This window comes from Salvelinus sp. IW2-2015, linkage group LG37, assembly GCF_002910315.2.
Source record: "Salvelinus sp. IW2-2015 linkage group LG37, ASM291031v2, whole genome shotgun sequence".
NCBI classification, from domain to species: Eukaryota; Metazoa; Chordata; class Actinopteri; order Salmoniformes; family Salmonidae; genus Salvelinus; species Salvelinus sp. IW2-2015.
The window spans coordinates 10,227,380-10,245,975 of record NC_036876.1 but is presented as its reverse complement, the minus strand read 5'-3'; the positions used below and the strand labels follow the sequence as shown (position 1 = coordinate 10,245,975).

The following is an 18,596-nucleotide window of genomic DNA, read 5'->3' as shown; positions in this document are numbered from 1 at the left end:
CACCCTACAACACCTCAGCTTCAAAGCAGTTCAGAATACTGCCTCTCCAGATTAATGATAGAATATGGAGGTAAACAATTGCCTATTGCGCTGGTATGTGTTACTGTCTGAAATTGTACAGAGTTGTAAAGTTATTCCTAAACAGCTGCTTAATTCGATATGACAGAAATGCACCGACTAGACTGCAAACTATCTAGTTTTAAGTTTATTGGCCATATGTAAATGTAAATACTTCGTAACTCTTACTCAATCTAATGAATGGCATGTACTTTCTAGACAGTAAAGTTTACTGTCAGTTCTTCAACATACCACACCACCAATATAAGGGAACCTTTAAACAACACACAATGTCAGACATATTACATTTCAAGTACAATAATTAGAGGAGCTACATGTTTACAACGTAAGCAGAGGCTGAATTATATTTCAAACCTCTGAGATCAGTGCCTAAGAGAGATTTGTTTTGTATTAGTCTGGGTGGATTTTGATATTTTTTTTTTTTTTCAGATAATGCATTCTCCATAGCACAAAAAAAAGTTTTGTCAACCAAGTATTAATAAACCAATATTTTAGGTACTCTTCCCACTTCTGAGGCCTTGGCTAACCAACATTGACTATACAGTATGCCTATTCACCCTTCTAAATGTTACTTCCCCCAGTAGGCCAATAGGTGCACTTGCCAACTAAATTGGAATTACATCTGGTGATGTTGATCGTTCTTCATTGGGGAGAGAGAGGGGGGGGGGGGTCTTGGCTTGGACATTGACACCTGGTTATGTAGCCTGTATTGGCCAATCGCTGACCTTTTGCAGAAAGTACTGATCCGAATATGTACGAGTTAACCTAATTAATCCATCCCTACAATAAGCCGTTGTCTTGTGACCATTTGTTTTTCTGGCACATCCCAAGGGGGGCGTTGTCTCTCTGTTGACCTTTTCTGGAATGCTGAAAGTAGGCCGCCCTTCGACCCAAAGTCACCTCGGCGAGGATGAACCCTGCCAACGCAGCGCCACTGTATGCCACTGCTGCCAAGACCCAAGTGCATCAAATAAGTTGCATCTAAAAATAACCAAACTCCTACGCACATTCATACAAAACATTAGCAATGTGTCCTTGTACATTTCCATTATGTAGAATGTTTCTAAGTATTCTACAAAGTGTCTACTAAGTGAATATGATGATTACCTTTGAGCTTTCAACAGATACATGTTTACTTCACTTCAGGAAAGCACGATATACCACATATATGAGATTCAAGTGGTAACGCAATATACTTAAAGGGATAGTCCCTTGTTAGAGGCATGATACAACTAACACCAAGATTTTACCCTGTAAAGGACACCTGCATATCCTTGACTGCATTACTTGAAAGCATTTCCTCATATTCTGGATAGTAGAACATTTTAACCCTCTTGTGCAGGCACACCTTCCCATTCTTCTTAATGCTAGACTGCTATTTATCACACATTTTCTAAATCTGGCCTTTGTAACCTTCAGACAGTTTAACATTTTCCAAAAGCACCAAAATAGATTAAGAGCTTGGCACGTGTTCAAAGTCACATCTCCCTGCTGGGAAGCCATTCAATTGGGCCCGTTATCAAGAGACTGGTGATAGAATGAGAATGCACTTAGGCACTAGTTCTCTTTCTCTGTTCTATTGATTTGCTCTTTCGATTGAAGATGTTAGTTGCGTAAGTGCCTCTGAACTGGGTCATGCCCATTGCAACTACACTAAGTTTTATCGATTTGTAAGGTCCTCATTTAGAAAGATATTGTATTTAAAGATATCAGATTTGACCATGAGTTCAAAAATGTTTTGCATGTCATGCACTGCATAACGCCTCTGCCTCTGAACTTATAACTTTCCTGAAATGCCTGCGCTTGGAGGCCACAAGGTCAATTATAGAGCTAAATTTATCTCCAAGTCCACCATTCCGAAGTAACTGAGTGCCAATGTATATTGGTTGCTTTAAAGGCATTATTGTCACTAAGCAGCAAGAGAAGACATTTTACATTTGCACTAAATATATATAAGTATGTGGACAACCCTTCAAATTAGTGGATTCGGCTATTTCAGCCACACCCGTTGCAGACAGGTACAGTTGAAGACGGAAATTTACACACACCTCAGCCAAATACATTTAAACTCAGTTTTTCACAATTCCTGAAATTTCATCTTAGTAAAAATAGCCCTGTCTTAGGTCAGTTAGGATCACCATTAAGAATGTGAAATGTCAGAATAATAGCACAGAGAATGATTTATTTCAGCTTTTTTTTCTTTCATCACATTCCCAGTGGGTCAGAAATGTACACACACTCAATTAGTATTTAGTAGCATTGCCTTTAAATTGCTTAACTTGGGTCAAACGTTTCAGGTAGCCTTCCACAAGCTTCCCACAATAAGTTGGGTAAAACTATAGTTTGTTAACAAGAAATTTGTGAAGTGATTGAAAAACGAGTTTTAATGACTCCAACCTAAGTGTATGTAAACTTCCGACTTCAACTGTATATAAAATCAAGCACACAGCCATGCAAACTCCATAGACAAACATTGGCAGTAGAATGGGCTTACTGAAGAGCTCAGTGACTTTCAACGTGGAACCGTCATAGGATGCCACCTTTCCAACAAGTCAGTTCTTCAAATTTCTGCCCTGCTAGAACTGCCGTTATTGTGAAGTGGAAACATCGAGGAGCAACAACGGCTCAGTCGCAAAGTGGTAGGCCACACAGCTCACAGAACGAGACCGCTGAAGCACGTAGCGCGTAAAAATAGTCTGTCCTCAGTTGCAACACTCACTACTCAGTTCCAAACTGGCTCTGGAAGCAACGTCAGCACAATAACTATTCGTCGGGAGCTTCATGAAATGGGTTTCCATGCGCAATGCCAAGCTTCGGCTGGAGTGGTGTAAAACTTGCCGCCATTGGACTCTGGAGCAGTGGAAATGAGTTCTCTGGAGTGATGACTCACGCTTCACCATCCGGCAGTCCGACGGACAAATCTACATTTGGTGGATTCCAGAAGAACGCTACCTGCCCCAATGCATAGTGCCAACGGTAAAGTTTGTAAATCTTAACGCTACAGTATACAATGACATTCTAGATGATTCTATGCTTCCAACTTTGTGGCAACAGTTTGGGGAAGGCCCTTTCCTGATTCAGCATGACAATTCCCCCTTGCACAAAGCGAGGTCCATACAGAAATGGTTTGTCGAGGTTGGTGTGGAAGAACTTGACTGGCCTGAACAGGGCCCTGACCTCAACTCCATCGAACACCTTTGGGATGAATTGGAACGCTGACTGTGAGCCAGGCCTAATCGCCCAACATCAGTGCTCAGCCTCACTAATGCTCTTGTGGCTGAATGTAACCAAGTCTCCTCAGCAATGTTCCAACATCTAGTGGAAAGCCTTCCCAGAGGAGTGGAGGCTGTAATAGCAGCAAAGGGGGGACCAACTCCATTTTAATGCCCATGATTTTAGAATGACATGTGCGACGAGCAGGTCTCCACATACTTTTGGTCATGTAGTGTACATTTTTGTCATTTAGCAGACGCTCTTATCCAGAGCGACTTACAATTACTGCATTTGTCTTATGATAGCTAGGTGAAACAATAACACATCACAATCGTATATCAAGTACATTTCAGACATTTTCGAAAGATGGACAGGGACTCCACTGTCCTGACTTTAGGGGGAAGCTTGTTCCACCACTCGGGTGCCAGTGTAACGGATGTGAAATGGCTAGCTAGTTAGCGGTGGTGCGTGCTAATAGCCTTTCAATCGGTGACGTCACTTGCTCTGAGACCTTGTAGTAGTGGTTCCCCTTGCTCTGCAAGGGCTGCGGCTTTTGTGGCGCGATGGGTAACGATGCTTCGTGAGTGACTGTGGTTGATGTGTGCAGAGGGTCCCTGGTTCGAGCCCAGGTTGGGGCGAGGAGAGGGACGGAAGCTATACTGTTACACCAGGACAGAGAAAAACTTTGACTGGGCTGAGAGGGAGCTGCCCTCCCGTAGGGGTGGGAGGGCCAAGAGACCAAAGATGGCGGAACGAAGTGCTCGGGTTGGGATGTTGTTTATGCACAGCCTGAAGGTAAGGAGGTGCAATTCCCCTGGCTGCTCCATAGGCAAGCACCAGGGTCTTGAAGATGATGCGAGCTGACTATGGTATACATTTTGACAGTGCCAAAAAAGCTGTGCTTTGTCAAAATGGACTTCAAATACTCTGTATCTGCACTGTTTCATTTTCAATCATCAGCCTCTCTTGGACACCATCGAAGGTCTTTTGATAAATGCAACATTTTGAGTAATACGGCCTCTTTTGACACTGATGCTACTTTTCTGTGTTGCAAAAATGGGGCCCTGAATCTAGGTCTTCCTGACCCCATACTGCATTAGTGCCATATAAAAAATAATGTTTAATCATTCCTCCATGTCTGCAAAAAAAAATGTACAACCTGAAAACTACAAAACAAGTGGGTAGATGGGTCAGGATGTTTTGAAAGGTCAAAGGTTTGGATGGGAGGAAACTGTCCATGGGTCAACAATATCCCAGTCACTACAGAACTGCATACGTGACAGAGAGGCAAGAAGGAAGCCATAACTGAAGAAAAAAACATCTCAACTCCAGAATTGGGTTTGCAACAAAGCATTTCAACTATACCTTTCAACTAAAAGCATTTCAACTATAAGTGCTGTACTGGAACAGAAACTACACTGAACCAAAATATAAATGCAACATGTAAAGTGTTGGTCCCATGTTTCATGAGTTAAAGTAAAAAATCCCAGATATTTTCCATACGCACAAGAAGCTTATTTCTCCCAAATTCTGAGAACAAATTTGTTTACACCCCTGTTAGTGAGCATTTCTCCTTGGCCAAGATAATCCATCCACCTGACAGGTGTAGCATATCAAGAAGCTGATTAAACAAGATTATCATTACACAGGTGCACCTTGTGCTAGGGACTCTAAAATATGGCCACTCTAAAATATGCAGTTTTGTCAAACTACACAATGCCACAGATTTCTCAAGTTTTGAGGGAGCGTGCAATTGGCATGTGGACTGCTTGAATGTCCACCAGAACTGTTGCCAAAGAATCAAATGTTAATTTCTCTATAGAGAATTTGGCAGTACATCCAACCCGCCTCACAACTGCAGACCACGTGTAACCACACCAGTCCAGGACCTCCACATCAGGCTTTTTCACCTGCGGGGTTGTCTGAGATCAGCCACCCAGACAGCTGATGAAACTGTGGGTTTGCACAACCAAAGATTTCTGCACACACTGTAAGAAACCATCTCAGGCAAGCTCATCTGTGTGCTCGTTGTCCTCACCAAGGTCTTGACCTGACCGCCGTTCTGTGTCATAACCGACTTCAGTGGGCAAATTCTCACCTTCGATGGCCACTGGCACGCTGGAGAAGAGTGCTCTTCATGGATGAATCCCGGTTTCAACTGTACTGGGCAGATCAACTCTATGCGAAGTGGATGTGTCACGCTGCATGAGGAAACTGGTGGTCACACCAGATACTGACTGGTTTTATGATCCACGCCTCTACCTTTTTTTTTTAGGTACCTGTGATCAACAGATGCATATCTGTATTCCCAGTCATGTAAAATCCATAAATTAGGGCTTAATTTATTCATTTAAATTGACTAATTTCCTTATATGTAACTGTAAAATCTTTGAAATGGTTGCAAGTTGCATTTCTTTTTTCTGTGTAGCTGTAAGGGCCATAAACATTCTCCTCCCATTGACAGTAAAGTCAAACTATATGAGGGCGCCCAAAGCATTCTCTTCTTACTGATAGTAAAGGCAAACTATATGAGGGCGCCAAAAGCATTCTCCTCCCATTGACAGTAATGACAAACTATATGAGGGCGCCCAAAGCATTCTATTCTTATTGATAGTAAAGACAAAGAGTAAAGGTCCTTCTCACCAATGCAGGAAGCACTATTAACATACTGAAGAATGATCATTTAATTACCATAGTGAATTATTGTAATGTTGGTCTATGTGTCAATTAATCCCTTAAGGGATGAGTTGCCAATTGGCGATTTGACAGGAAAATAAAATGTTATTCATACTGCCATCTTGTGGGGGAATGGCAATATTACTATTCAATTGAATGGGGGAAATGACATGCCTGAAATACAAAATGTTACCCTAACAAGCAATACACAATGAAATACACACAAAATATCTGGACAAATATCTGTAAAAATGAAACCAAATGCTTAAAGCAGCAATCAGCAGTTGAAATCTATGCATAGTCACTTCGCCCCTACCTACATGTACAAATTACCTCGACTAACCTGTACCCCCACACATAGACTTGGTACCAGTACCCCCTGTATATAGCCTCATTATTGTTATTTTATTCTGTTACTTTTTATAATTTTTTACTTTAGTTTATTTGTAAAATATTTTCTTAACTCTTTCTTGATCTGCACTGTTGGTTAAAAAAGTGAAGGAAAAAAAGTGGTCAGATGAAGCAGATGCTTAACTACAGGACTGTTTTGCTAGCACAGACTGGAATATGTTCCGGGATTCTTCCGATGGCATTGGTGGAGTACACCACATCAGACACTGGCTTCATCAATAAGTGCATCGAGGACGTCGTGCCCACGGAGACTGTACGTACAAACCCAACCAGAAGCCATGGATTGCAGGCAACATTCGCACTGACCTAAAGGGTAGAGCTGCCGCTTTCAAGGAGCGGGACTCTAACCGGGAAGCTTATAAGAAATCCCGCTATGCCCTCCGACGAATCATCAAACAGGAAAATTGTCAATACAGGACTAAGATTGAATCGTATTACACCGGCTCCGACACTCGTCGGATGTGGCAGGGCTGACAAACTATTACAGACTACAAAGGGAAGCACAGCCGAGAGCTGCCCAGTGACACAAGTCTACCAGATGAGCTAAATAACTTCTATGCTCGCTTCGAGGCAAGTAACACTGAAACATGCATGAAGCATCAGCTGTTCCGGACGACTGTGTGATCACGCTCTCTGCAGCTGATGTGAGTAAGACCTTTAAACAGGTCAACATTCACAAGGCCACTGGGCCAGACAGACTATCAAGAAGTGTACTCCAAGCATGCGCTGACCAACTGGCAAGTATCTTCACTGACATTTTAAACCTCTCCCTATCTGAGTCAGTAATACCAACATGTTTCAAGCAGACCGCCATAGTCCCTGTGCCCAAGAACACTAAATGCCTAAATGACTACAGACCCGTAACACTCACATTTGTAGCCATGAAATGCTTTGAAATGCTGGCCATGTCTCACAACAACACCATTATCCCAGAAACCCTAGACCCACTCCAATTTGCAACAGATCCACAGATGATGCAATCTATATTGCACTCCACACTGCCCTTTCCCACCTGAACAAAAGGAACACCTATGTAAGAATGCTATTCATTGACTACAGCTCAGCGTTCAAAACCATAGTGCCCTCAAAGCTCATCACTAAGCTAAGGACCCTGGGACTAAACACCTCTGGAACTGGATCCTGGACTTCCTGACGGACCGCCCCCCAGGTGGTAAGGGTAGGTAACAACACACCTGCCACTCTGATCCTCAACACGTGGGCCCCTCAGGGGTGCGTGCTCAGTCCCCTCCTGTACTTCCTGTTCACTCATGACTGCACGGCCAGGCACGACTCCAACATCATCATTAAGTTTGCTGATGACACAACAGTGGTAGGCCTGATCACAGACAACGATGAGACAGCCTATAGCGAGGAGGTCAGAGACCTGACCGTGTGGCGCAAGGACAACAACCTCTCCCTCAACGTGATCAAGACAAAGGAGATGATTGTGGACTACAGGAAAAGGAGGACCGAGCACGCCCCCCATTCTCATCGACGGGGCTGTAGTGGAGCAGGTTGAGAGCTTCGAGTTCCCTTGGTGTCCAACAAACTAACATGGTCCAAGCACACCAAGACCGACGTGAAGAGGGCACGACAAAACCTATTCCCCCTGATATATTAACTGATTGTTACATGGAAAGTAATTTGTGTTCCCTTATAAACAACGTTGCTGTGCCACAGTTTTTTTTTACAACGTTTCAAGATTGCTTATTTCACCAAAACAGGTATTCCACCATGTCTTAAGTTTATGCATTTTACCAATGTTGGCAAGACTGGCTTCATGGAAGGAGTGGGTCCACTTTCCTTCCTTCCAGAGGGAACTCAGTGTGCCCGGGCACTTTGCTGCACAGACCCAATGGAGCCAGGTCAGAGAGCTTTTGCCTAACAGAAATAAACAGGCTGATGGTTGAACGGATGGGTTTGGCCATTGCTACACAATACCTTCCTTACCTAACGATGGCAGCAATTGGCATCAGAGCCATTATGTGGTTAGGGTGCACAATAGGTAGCTATTCAAACCCTGTTCAGAGGTGTGCAGGCAGTTCTCAATAGTCCCAACCCCCTCCCCTGTCTGTCACAACCAGTGGCTTATTTGAAGTGTATGCGCCTAGGACATTGGTGCATTACTGCATTACAATGGTCGGAGGAATGGTTGAATGCTTGATCGTTGGAGAGTGCATGAGAAACTTTAGGTATCTCTATTAGTATACCATAACTTCATTTACATTACATTTTAGTCATTTCGCAGATGCTCTTATCCAGAGCGACTTACAGTTTGTGTATTCATCTTAAGATAGCTAGGTGGGCTAACCACATTTCACAGTCATAGTAAGTACATTTTTCCTCAGTAAAGTAGATATCAGCAAAGAGATCTAGTAAATCAGCTTAACCTATTTTAGGCTTAGCTACTAACACAATTTTAACCCCAAACCCTACATTCAACTTGCCAATGGTCTAGTTGTTCATAGAAAGGAGGGGATCTTTTGCCATAAACATTCCCTTTATTTGAGATATGCATTGTTGAGAAATTGGTATTTAAATGGATATCATGTAGCCCTCTGTAGACCGTTATCCTCTCAGTTGCCCTATTTCAGTTGACTGTCTGTATGGTAATTAATCGTGCTTTTTTCCCTCAAGGAATCAATTGAATATCACGGAATCATAATCCCATTTTTGTTTCATAATGCCATTTTTCACACTACATTCATTTGAAGAAACTTGAACATGCAGATATTTGGTTAATTATGAATAAAACATTTGTAGCTATTTAATTTCAATAAAATTGTGAGGTCCACACACAGAAGAAACAGATGTTATGTAATTCTCTATAAAGTTTGCTAATTTCAAATTAACCTCTCCATTTTCGGAGGATGCCGCTTTTAAAACAGAGGTGACACTGTCTGTTCTTTTGAGCTTTGATTCGGAGTCTTTACCTGACAAAGTAATGTTAGTATATACAGTGGGCTCCAAAATTATTGGCACTCCTGACTGGCAATGCACAAACAATACTTTAAAAATATAAACAATATAATTATGGAGAAAAACTCAAAATACCAACATGTGAGAAATACTGTACTTTATTCATGTTTCAATGGAACCCACCAAAATCATACAATTATTTAATACAAAATACATTTCACCAAAATCAAGGTTTCATAATTATTGGCACTCTTCATTTAGTACTTAGTGCCACCACCTCTGGCAAGGATAACAGCATGCTATTTTCCTGTAATGTTTGACAAGGTTAAGAAACACATTTGGAGGGATTTTGGACCATTCTTCTATGCAGATCCTTTCAAGATCCTTCACATTATTGGGTTTGTGCTTATCAACTGTCCTCTTCAACTCAGCCCACAGGTTTTCGATTGGATTGAGGTCCGGCGACCGAGATGGCCATGGCAGAACATCGATTTTGTTGTCCCAGAACCATTTCTGTGTGGATCTTGAGGTATGTTTTGGGTCATTGTTTTGTTGGAAAGTCCACATACGGCCAAGTGCCAGCCTTCTGGCAGAGGCAACCAGATTGTCAGCCAAAATTGCCTGGTACTTGGTGGAATTCATTATGCCATCAATCTTAACCAGTGCCTATGGACCTCTGGAATTAAAACAGCCCCAAAACATCACTGACCCACCACCATATTTCCCCGTGAGTATGAGGTGCCTCTCCTTGTATGCATCTACCTTATCGACGCCAATCATGCCGATGCTGTATCTGACCAAAATGTTCAATTTTGGTCTCATCTGACCAGAGCACCTTCTTCCAATCATAATTTAAATGACGTTTGGCAAACTCCAAGCACTCCAAGCTGTGTCTTGGGGTCATTAAGGGCTTTCTTCTGGCAACCCTTCCAAAGAGACTGTGGTTGTGGAGGTGGCGTCTGATAGTTCAGTTGGGGGCGATAATGCAACATATTGGATGCCAACCGCGATAAAACCTCACCGAAGAAGAAGAACAAGTTGTAACTTTCAAAGACTTGGCCTTTATTGGTTGACCTGTCATGATCTATTGCCTGTTTGTTTTTTGCTCATGAAATTATTATGATTATTATAATAACATAAATTGAGAATAAAATAGAAACGACATTATCCAACGTCCAGTGAGAAATGACGTGTCACATTTTCCCGCACAGTGAGCACTTTTGCATTGTGATTGGTTAAACGCTATGCCAAAAAATGAATTCGAGAGTTGATTGGCTGACTTCCTCCATGCAAAGTCCCGGATCAAGCTCCCCTTCATAAATGCATGGCAATCTGATGCGGAACTAGTTGTTCAAACTAGACAAGTGCTCGCTGAGGATCTGTGCAGCTGCAAATAGCCAGGACATCATATAAAATGGTATTTTTTTTTTTACTCTTCGATACTAAATCCATCACTTTATTCAACGGGTTTACCGTGAGAATTAGCACGTATTTGTGTTAGCTAGCAAAGGTAATATTCTTTAGCTAACGTTGGCTAGTTAGCTGACATTAGCAATTTGAATCCCTTGGCATTGGCTGGTTATAATCAAAACCCCAACACGCACTGTAGAATAAACAGGCTAATTACACACACTGCTGTCTTTCAGCAATGGTTTAATACATAAAATAACCCATACCATAAAACTGTATATTTCAGGCTGGTGGGAAGGCAGGAAAAGACTCCGGGAAGACTAAGACAAAGGCCATTTCGCGCTCACAGAGGGCGGGTTTGCAGGTGAGTGCATTCATTCATTGCTTGTTTGCTAGCGCCAATGATAAACGTGTGGTAATGTAGGCTAAATATGTTAATTTGCGAACGATTTAACCATCTAACTAATATTGTGGCGGTGAATCTAACCATTCAAAACTACGCCATTTTCTAAAGATTACAAAATGTTCGTAACGTGCTAACAAACTGCCAAGTAGGGTGGGGAGTCGCGCAAACCAGTGTAATTTACTCGCAACTTACTGATGGCTAGTTGGGTAAATAAATGCATATAACGTTTCCCTCCCTGTTTTTCAGTTCCCCGTGGGTCGTATTCACAGACATCTGAAATCCAGAACAACGAGCCATGGTCGAGTTGGCGCGACTGCAGCTGTCTACAGCGCGGCTATTCTTGAATACCTAACTGCTGAGGTAACGCATGTTCAGAACACTCACTTCATCTTGTTGCGGTTTATGGCACAAAACCATGCAGTACCATGTATGCAATCGCAGTTCAATCGAGTCAGTGATATTTACCTGCAAGCTCTTGAACTTCAGGTTCTGGAGCTGGCAGGAAACGCATCAAAGGATCTGAAGGTCAAGCGTATCACTCCACGTCACTTGCAACTGGCCATTAGAGGCGATGAGGAGTTGGATTCTCTCATCAAAGCAACCATTGCTGGTGGTGGTAAGTGCAGCAGTTGTATTGTTTCCCACTGGTATTGCTATTGTACCATTTCCCTGTTTTATATTTCATGTTTGAATCCACTGATTGTTTGTTTCCCTCTTCCAGGTGTCATCCCTCATATCCATAAGTCACTGATTGGAAAGAAGGGACAGCAAAAGACTGTATAACCCTGCAAACAGTGGCATGGGGTCATCTCAGGACATTCTGCTTCAATGGTTCAACAATGTTTTGCTTGGTAGAACTTTAGGACTTTTTAAATGTGTGAACTTGCATCTACTCATCTGAGGAAAAGTGGCTTCAGAGAAGCTGGTTTTGATTTTTGGCTTTGTCGATACAACTGCAGTTGTGTGCTGTTTTTATTGTGTACATTTTGGCATACCAGTGGCATTTCCATGTTTGAAGTTGTATTTGAATAAAGCGCCACGGTATTGTGAATCTGTTCCTTGTTTGTTTTTTAGTGAACATTTGTGCCTTATAAATCTGGTATAGTCTACTACATGTCCCTGACTTGCAACGAGGGAAATACTATAATTACAACACAAAGCATGTTTACTTCATGGATGTAAACTTTTCCAGCTCCTTTGTGTGCTGGCACAACCAAGAATGACATCAAATGCCATGTTTTTTGCTCAAGTGCACCTCCCTGAGGTAAAAGTTTCATAGCCCATTGGTGGGCAATGGGCTGCTTGGATCTGAGCCCATGCCACTCTTCAATGTCTAAATCTTGATGGGACCATTATAAATTAGACATACTTTGTTTCTGAACTTCTGTTTCTGGCCTGCAAATTGCTTTTGACAAACATCGGTCCGTCTGTGCAGCACGTCGCTGAATTTTTCACCCTTATGTGGCCCTCGAGCTGACATTATTCTCACCCTGATGTAGCCTCTGTCCAGGTGTTCCTAAGGGAGAAATTGTATGGGTGCGCGATTGACATGCTTCAGGCAGTTGGAGCCTGTCACTGCATCAGAGATAATCAGGAAGCTATCTATGCAGGAAAGACTTTCTTGGTGAGCCTTCACACAGCAGAAATATTGCTGCTATGAGTGGCAAATGCATAAAAGAAGCTTTCACTGTGAATATAAAACTTGTCAGTGGGATTTTAGTCTTTCGGTTATTTTAAACATGACTCCCTAATAAAATGACAGCACATTTGTGCCACTGTCTACATAGACCACTTTTGTTCTGAGTTTGAAACATTGCATCCAACTACATCTACATGTTTTCTCAGTGGATGTGTATCTCTAATTGTAAATGTTTAAGTGATGAATAGGTTCAGGTAAATTCAGCTTCTATTTTGTCCACAAGGGGTCACTTGCACCATGGAGTATGTGACAGTCCTACCAACATTCAACCGCGGGACGATTTTTATTTTCTTGAGCGAATGGTCGGGGGACGGAACATAATTACAAATAATCTGTAGATTTTAAATTGACCGCAAGAAGCCCAAACAGATAAATTTGACAACATTTCAAACCTTGTTACATTTACGATCACTTGTCTATTATGCGTGGGAACAGATTTCCAAAATAAAAACAACTTTGAGCTAATTTCCTGGTCTTTTATGTCCAACAATTAAAATGATAAATAAATCCGGGCTGACATGAGATTTTTGCATCTAATTAATGAACACTTGTTTGAAAAAAAAAAAGGATCACTTCTTGAATTGCTGATGAAGTTAAATGGAATCTACCAACACCTGAATGTTCTGTAGGCCTATCTGTATCTTTTCAGTCAAAGGCACCCAAGTTGAGGGGGGAGGGGGATGTCAGAAGAAATCCTTTTTTGAGGAGTAACACTTTATTAATGACAATAGATTTTCAGTGGGTTATGACAGGGACGGGAGTGAGGTAACTAGACAGGTGTGCGGTATGACAAAGGCAGGCTTTGGCTTGAGTGCCGACGACATTTCTCACCAAGTTACTCGCCTGAGGAGATACTGTTTGGAGATATGTTGGCAGAAGGGAATACGGTTATTAATAATTGTTAAAGATTGGTTATAAACATGCACAATTTCAAGTTCCAATTTGACTTTTTCATAATGGATTATACAGTTTGTAGATATATGGTGGCACCTTGCCATACACTAACTATGTCAAGAACTATATAAACTAAATCATATTGACCACCTACCTCTTTCACCAACCTGGATTGTATTTACTAGGAACCAATCAGAAGCAAATTGAATGAAACAGGGAGGGACCTACCTGGATTTGTCCAATAGAAACTTGTTTTTCGTTGCTACGATATTGACTAATGAATAAACCCGGCTAATTTGAGAGATGTTACAGCAATGTCCATTGGCATTCTTTTTGTTCTTGATTGATAAGAAACTTGGTTAACTTGAACATGCTCAAACAAGGAGATCATTTGTAGGGTCCATCTCATTGCACCTGTTGGCAGGGTTGGTAAGGTTACTTTCTAAATGTAATCAGTTAGTTACTAGTCACCTGTCAAATGTAATGTAACTTTTGGTTTACACAAACTTAGTAACGTAATCGGATTACTTTCCTTTACTTTTGGATTACTTTCCCCTTAAGAGGCAGTAAATGAAGACAAAAAGGATCCATCAAACACATTTGGTGTGTCATCATAGTGGTCTCTGACTTGTGGTCAGACTCGCTCAGCTGGAACAAACAAAACCTTTTTCGATGCTGACTTTAATGTCATTGAGAAAACAGCAAGGTGTCAATGTATCTAATTACAATATTATTACAGTTATAGTTTTTTTTTTATATCAGATTACAAAAAAACTCCCCAACCCTGCCTGCTGGGCCATTGATGGCATGGCAGCTCCTCTCATAGCCGCATCAGTGTGCCCTCCAGCACCCTGCACTTCAGGAAGGATTGCCTACAATCCTCCAGGTCCCAGAGTTTCAACTGATTCATTAACAGCAATGAGCACAGACAGGCACCCTCATTTCTTTAAGGGCAAGCCAGACAGCCTGGAAACTGCCGGAATCACTAGTGATATGATCATATATTTTCTTCTATCAAGGCAGAAATAAGAAGAGTATGAGTTGGAGAGCTGTCTGTCAGCCTGTGGGCATGACAGCATGGCCTGTTGGCCCCATGATTCAGCCTGGTGAGATTGGTGAGGGTATAGATGAGGTGTTGATTGTCTAATCTTACTAGTGGAGGCTGGTGGAGGCAGAAATAGGAAGGACAGGCTGATTGGCTTTACATATTTGCTGTTGAATAAAATGGCCAGATCAAAAGGTTAGTTCACAATCTCACTGGGTCATTGAAGACCAAGTCCCATACTACACCTACACTGAGTAAGAAGCATTTTACTGTGGTAAGTTAACGTTAGACCGCTATAAGAACATTAAAGTATATGTACTCTTTTAAATAGCTAATCCTCAATTGTCGTCTGATTGGCCTATTGATTGTTTATTTTGTATCTGTGATGAAAACTTGTTGGCTAATGAGTCTTTTCCCCGATCAAGACCATTCCAGTCCACACAGTTCACAAACCGAGAACCGGGCCAACACCGCAGTACTGAACCATTAAGTCAATTAAGAGGAGACAGAAAGGGGTCTCTGCGTTCATTTGTTTTCAATTAGTTTGCAGAAAATAAGCAGTTGAGGCTGTAGAGTTGGGTTGCCTCCCAAATGGCACTGTATTCCCTATATGGTGCACTACATTCCACCAGGGTCCATAGGGCTCTGATAACAAATTGTGCACCAAATATGGAATAGGGTGCCATTTGGGACACACTCATTATGTTTCCCTACGCCCTGCTGGAAACTATCCCCCCACATCTTGGGCCTTCAGAGAGGGACAGGGAGTATTTCAGGTTCATGACGCTTTAATGGAACATGCATATCAGCATGTCATCACGAGATGATGGGAATTTACTACTGACAATGGAGGAAAATGTTGCTGTGCAAGACAAAGTGATTTCCTTTTAACTCTTATGAACCTTTCAATCCAGTATTTAAGAACTGATATTAAATGATACTATATATTATATAGAATGTATTTATATAGTATATACAACATATTATACATTTTTAAACAGCAGTAATTGAATAGGTTAAGTAGACTTGCATTAGAGTTGAATAACCTTTTTCATTTTATTTTTTACATGTACTGTATGTTAGGCCGTTAATGTTTAAACTTACTTATGCCATTACAGTTTGTGACTACTTATCCTGGTGTTAAAGGTCATTGTTAATATTTTATAACTGACAAAATAATGCCACATAAGCTGAATATATTTACTCTCCACATGAATTTTTTTTGCCTGCATAAATACCATATTATAAAATCTCCTTCCACAACACATCTTGAGGGAGCTATGCTTACCGGTTAGTAAAAAGCTATGTGTCGTTTGACAACAGTTGGGAAAGACGGTCAACAGGCATACTGAATTCAAGATTTGTTTTTCTCTTCCTCTTTCATGTTCAACACTTTGGTCTGTTTGGTGGCAGGTGGCTGGCTGGTAGCATTTGAATGCTGAGCAGGTCAGGTTCTACTGGTTTCAGTCTCCCTGGTACCACCAGCAGACTACACACTAAATCCAACTCACCAGAACAGACATGCAGCAGTATTAGAGAGCAGATCTGTAATCTGTTTTCAGAGGATAAGATTCCATTGAAAGTTGGAGTTCAATAGATTTGTCTAGTCTCTCCCTCCTTTCCTGTGGGGTTTTGTGGCAGGGCATTGTGTGTGTGTGTACATGTGTGTTTGTGAGGGAGAGTGTCTGCGGGCTCACACAGACTGGGGTGGGCTGCCAGGGGTCACGGCTCACTGGTCCTCCTAGAGAGAGAAAGAGAGACAGTGCCAAGCCCCACCGAAATCAAAGACCAGGTCTAGGATTGGGACTCGTTCCAAAAAAGCTGGACTCATTTGAAGGGATGGAGCAAGGTCTGGGGTTGGAAGAAGGTGGGAGGTGCCAGGAGGGGAGGGGGGGAATAAAAACAACAATCAAACCCAGGGCGTCTGGGGACCCAGACGTTTGGGAACCCTTTATGCGGCCCTCGCTTGGTCCCCATCTGTATGGAGACCTAGGGGGATCCCCCCTACCCCCTGCCGCGCTCCCCTCTTCTCCCCATCCTCTTTGATGTCTGCTTGCTTTTGTTCTTTACATAACTTGATCTGATTTTTGAAAAGCTAATTTGTATGCCGCTTTCGGGGCGACAGAGCTGCCACCCAGAATTCTACAGGAGAGCTGACAGCAAGGTCAACAAGATTGGCCACACAGAGAAAAAGAGACGGGACACAACTAAGCTAAAGCATATGATAAATGCTTTTGAATTATTGTCACTGGGGGCAAATTTGATGACAATGGCAGATTAGTCTGGGTGGATGAAATCTCTTGGCAAATGGGAGGCGGGGATGCTTCGGTGGTCGCCATTCACTATCAATTTCCTCCCAGAAAATAAAAAGTATATACTGGAATTACCTTTGACGTGGCTCCTTAGGTTCAACTATTTTTTTGGTTGTTTTCATATCATGTCCAACTCTTAAATGTGTCATGCAATCCATAAAAATGGATTTCATGCCCAAAGCACACAATGCATAACTCAAATAACCAACTGTAAGTCACTTTGTAAAACAGAAAACACAAATGAGCCTTCTCATTGGACACCTACAGGTAATCATCCTAAAAATGGTTAGTCATTTCTTGTCACACCGAACGCAACTCTAGAGCCAGTGTAAACATGTGGATGCAAAGGAACAATTTTCTTTGTGATGTCAGCATTTAGGGGTCCTTTGTCGAGAACAGTCTGGAGCATGCCTTTGGGGAGAGAGGGAGGGAAGGCGGGGGGGCTGAGATGGAGGGAAGGACGACAGAGGGAGGGGGGGGTGAGACTTTTCATCAACCTTCAGCTTTAATGACTTCCTTTAGGTGCTTTTTGACTGCCTTCCAGAGGGGCAGCGGGAGGGAGGGAGCTTTCTCTCCAGACTTGGCCTCATGCCAAGATGACAATCAATGTCTCTGTGTGTCTACTGTGGGAGATTATTTCAGAGGTCTCTCCCCCACTGCCCCCCTCACCCTTCCTCTCTTTTTTTATTGGAGGAAATGGTATTTGGAAGCTACAACAGGATGTCCCGTTGCTGGCCCTGACTGAACTGTTTCAACCCCCCTCCACCTCACCCATCCCTCGCTTCCTCATCCCTCCATCCTCTCTCTTCTGTGGCTGGACATTGTGAAATGGCTTAAATTAATCCAGGATCCCCAAAGCAGACCCCCCCCCCCTCCTCTCCCCTCTTTCTCTCGCTCCTTTAGAATCCCAGTGAAATCAGACACAAATGAGTAATGCTTCTCTTCATCCTCCTCTCGTCTCCACCGTCTCACTCCCTCTCGCAGGATTATCATCTAGTCGCCGGATGGTGTCGTTGCCGCGGACGACGCAATGGTGTTTCTGACATAGAATTAGAATACTAGACATGAACTTTCAGATGTGTTAAAGATCAGCCATTTTGGTCATGGAGATGGTCAACCATGGCTTGCCAGTGCTGTGATAAAATAGTGTGAAATAATTAATTTGAAGAATTTATATGCACAGTTTATTTTTTTGCTAGTCAGACAGTTTTAGAAAAATTTATGGAATTATTCAAATTAACTGCCAATATACCAACATTCTATTCAAACAAGGCAGTCAATCCACAGCCATACACTGGCTGAAATCAGTTGATAGGATTTTTACTGAACAAAAATATAAATGCAACAATTTTAAAGATTTTACAGAGTTACAGTTCATATAAAGGAAATCAGTCAATTGAAGTAAATAAATTAGTCCCTAATCTATGGATTACACATGACTGCGAACACATATGCAACTGTTGGTCACAGATACCTTAAAAAAAAGGTGGGGGAGAGGATCAGAAAACCTGTCAGTATCTGGTGTGACCACCA

The 18,596-nt window shown here is 42.1% G+C and overlaps 1 protein-coding gene across 1 annotated transcript; it reads left to right on the top strand.

The window, feature by feature from the left end:
* The first annotated feature begins 10,605 nt into the window (after positions 1 to 10,605).
* On the top strand, positions 10,606 to 12,164 carry LOC111960461 (histone H2A.Z). Its single transcript, XM_023982476.2, has 5 exons — positions 10,606 to 10,714; positions 10,994 to 11,071; positions 11,360 to 11,473; positions 11,600 to 11,729; positions 11,835 to 12,164. Exons 1-5 carry the CDS (start codon positions 10,712 to 10,714, stop codon positions 11,894 to 11,896), a joined length of 387 nt encoding a protein of 128 aa, XP_023838244.1. The 5' UTR covers positions 10,606 to 10,711; the 3' UTR covers positions 11,897 to 12,164.
* Positions 12,165 to 18,596: the final 6,432 nt, after the last annotated feature.

Excerpts from the sequence above, each read along its gene's own strand:
- LOC111960461 (XM_023982476.2), top strand. Across the intron at positions 11,072-11,359 it reads CACAGAGGGCGGGTTTGCAG|TTCCCCGTGGGTCGTATTCA; the intron begins GTGAGTGCATTC and ends CCTGTTTTTCAG. Across the intron at positions 11,474-11,599 it reads TTGAATACCTAACTGCTGAG|GTTCTGGAGCTGGCAGGAAA; the intron begins GTAACGCATGTT and ends CTTGAACTTCAG.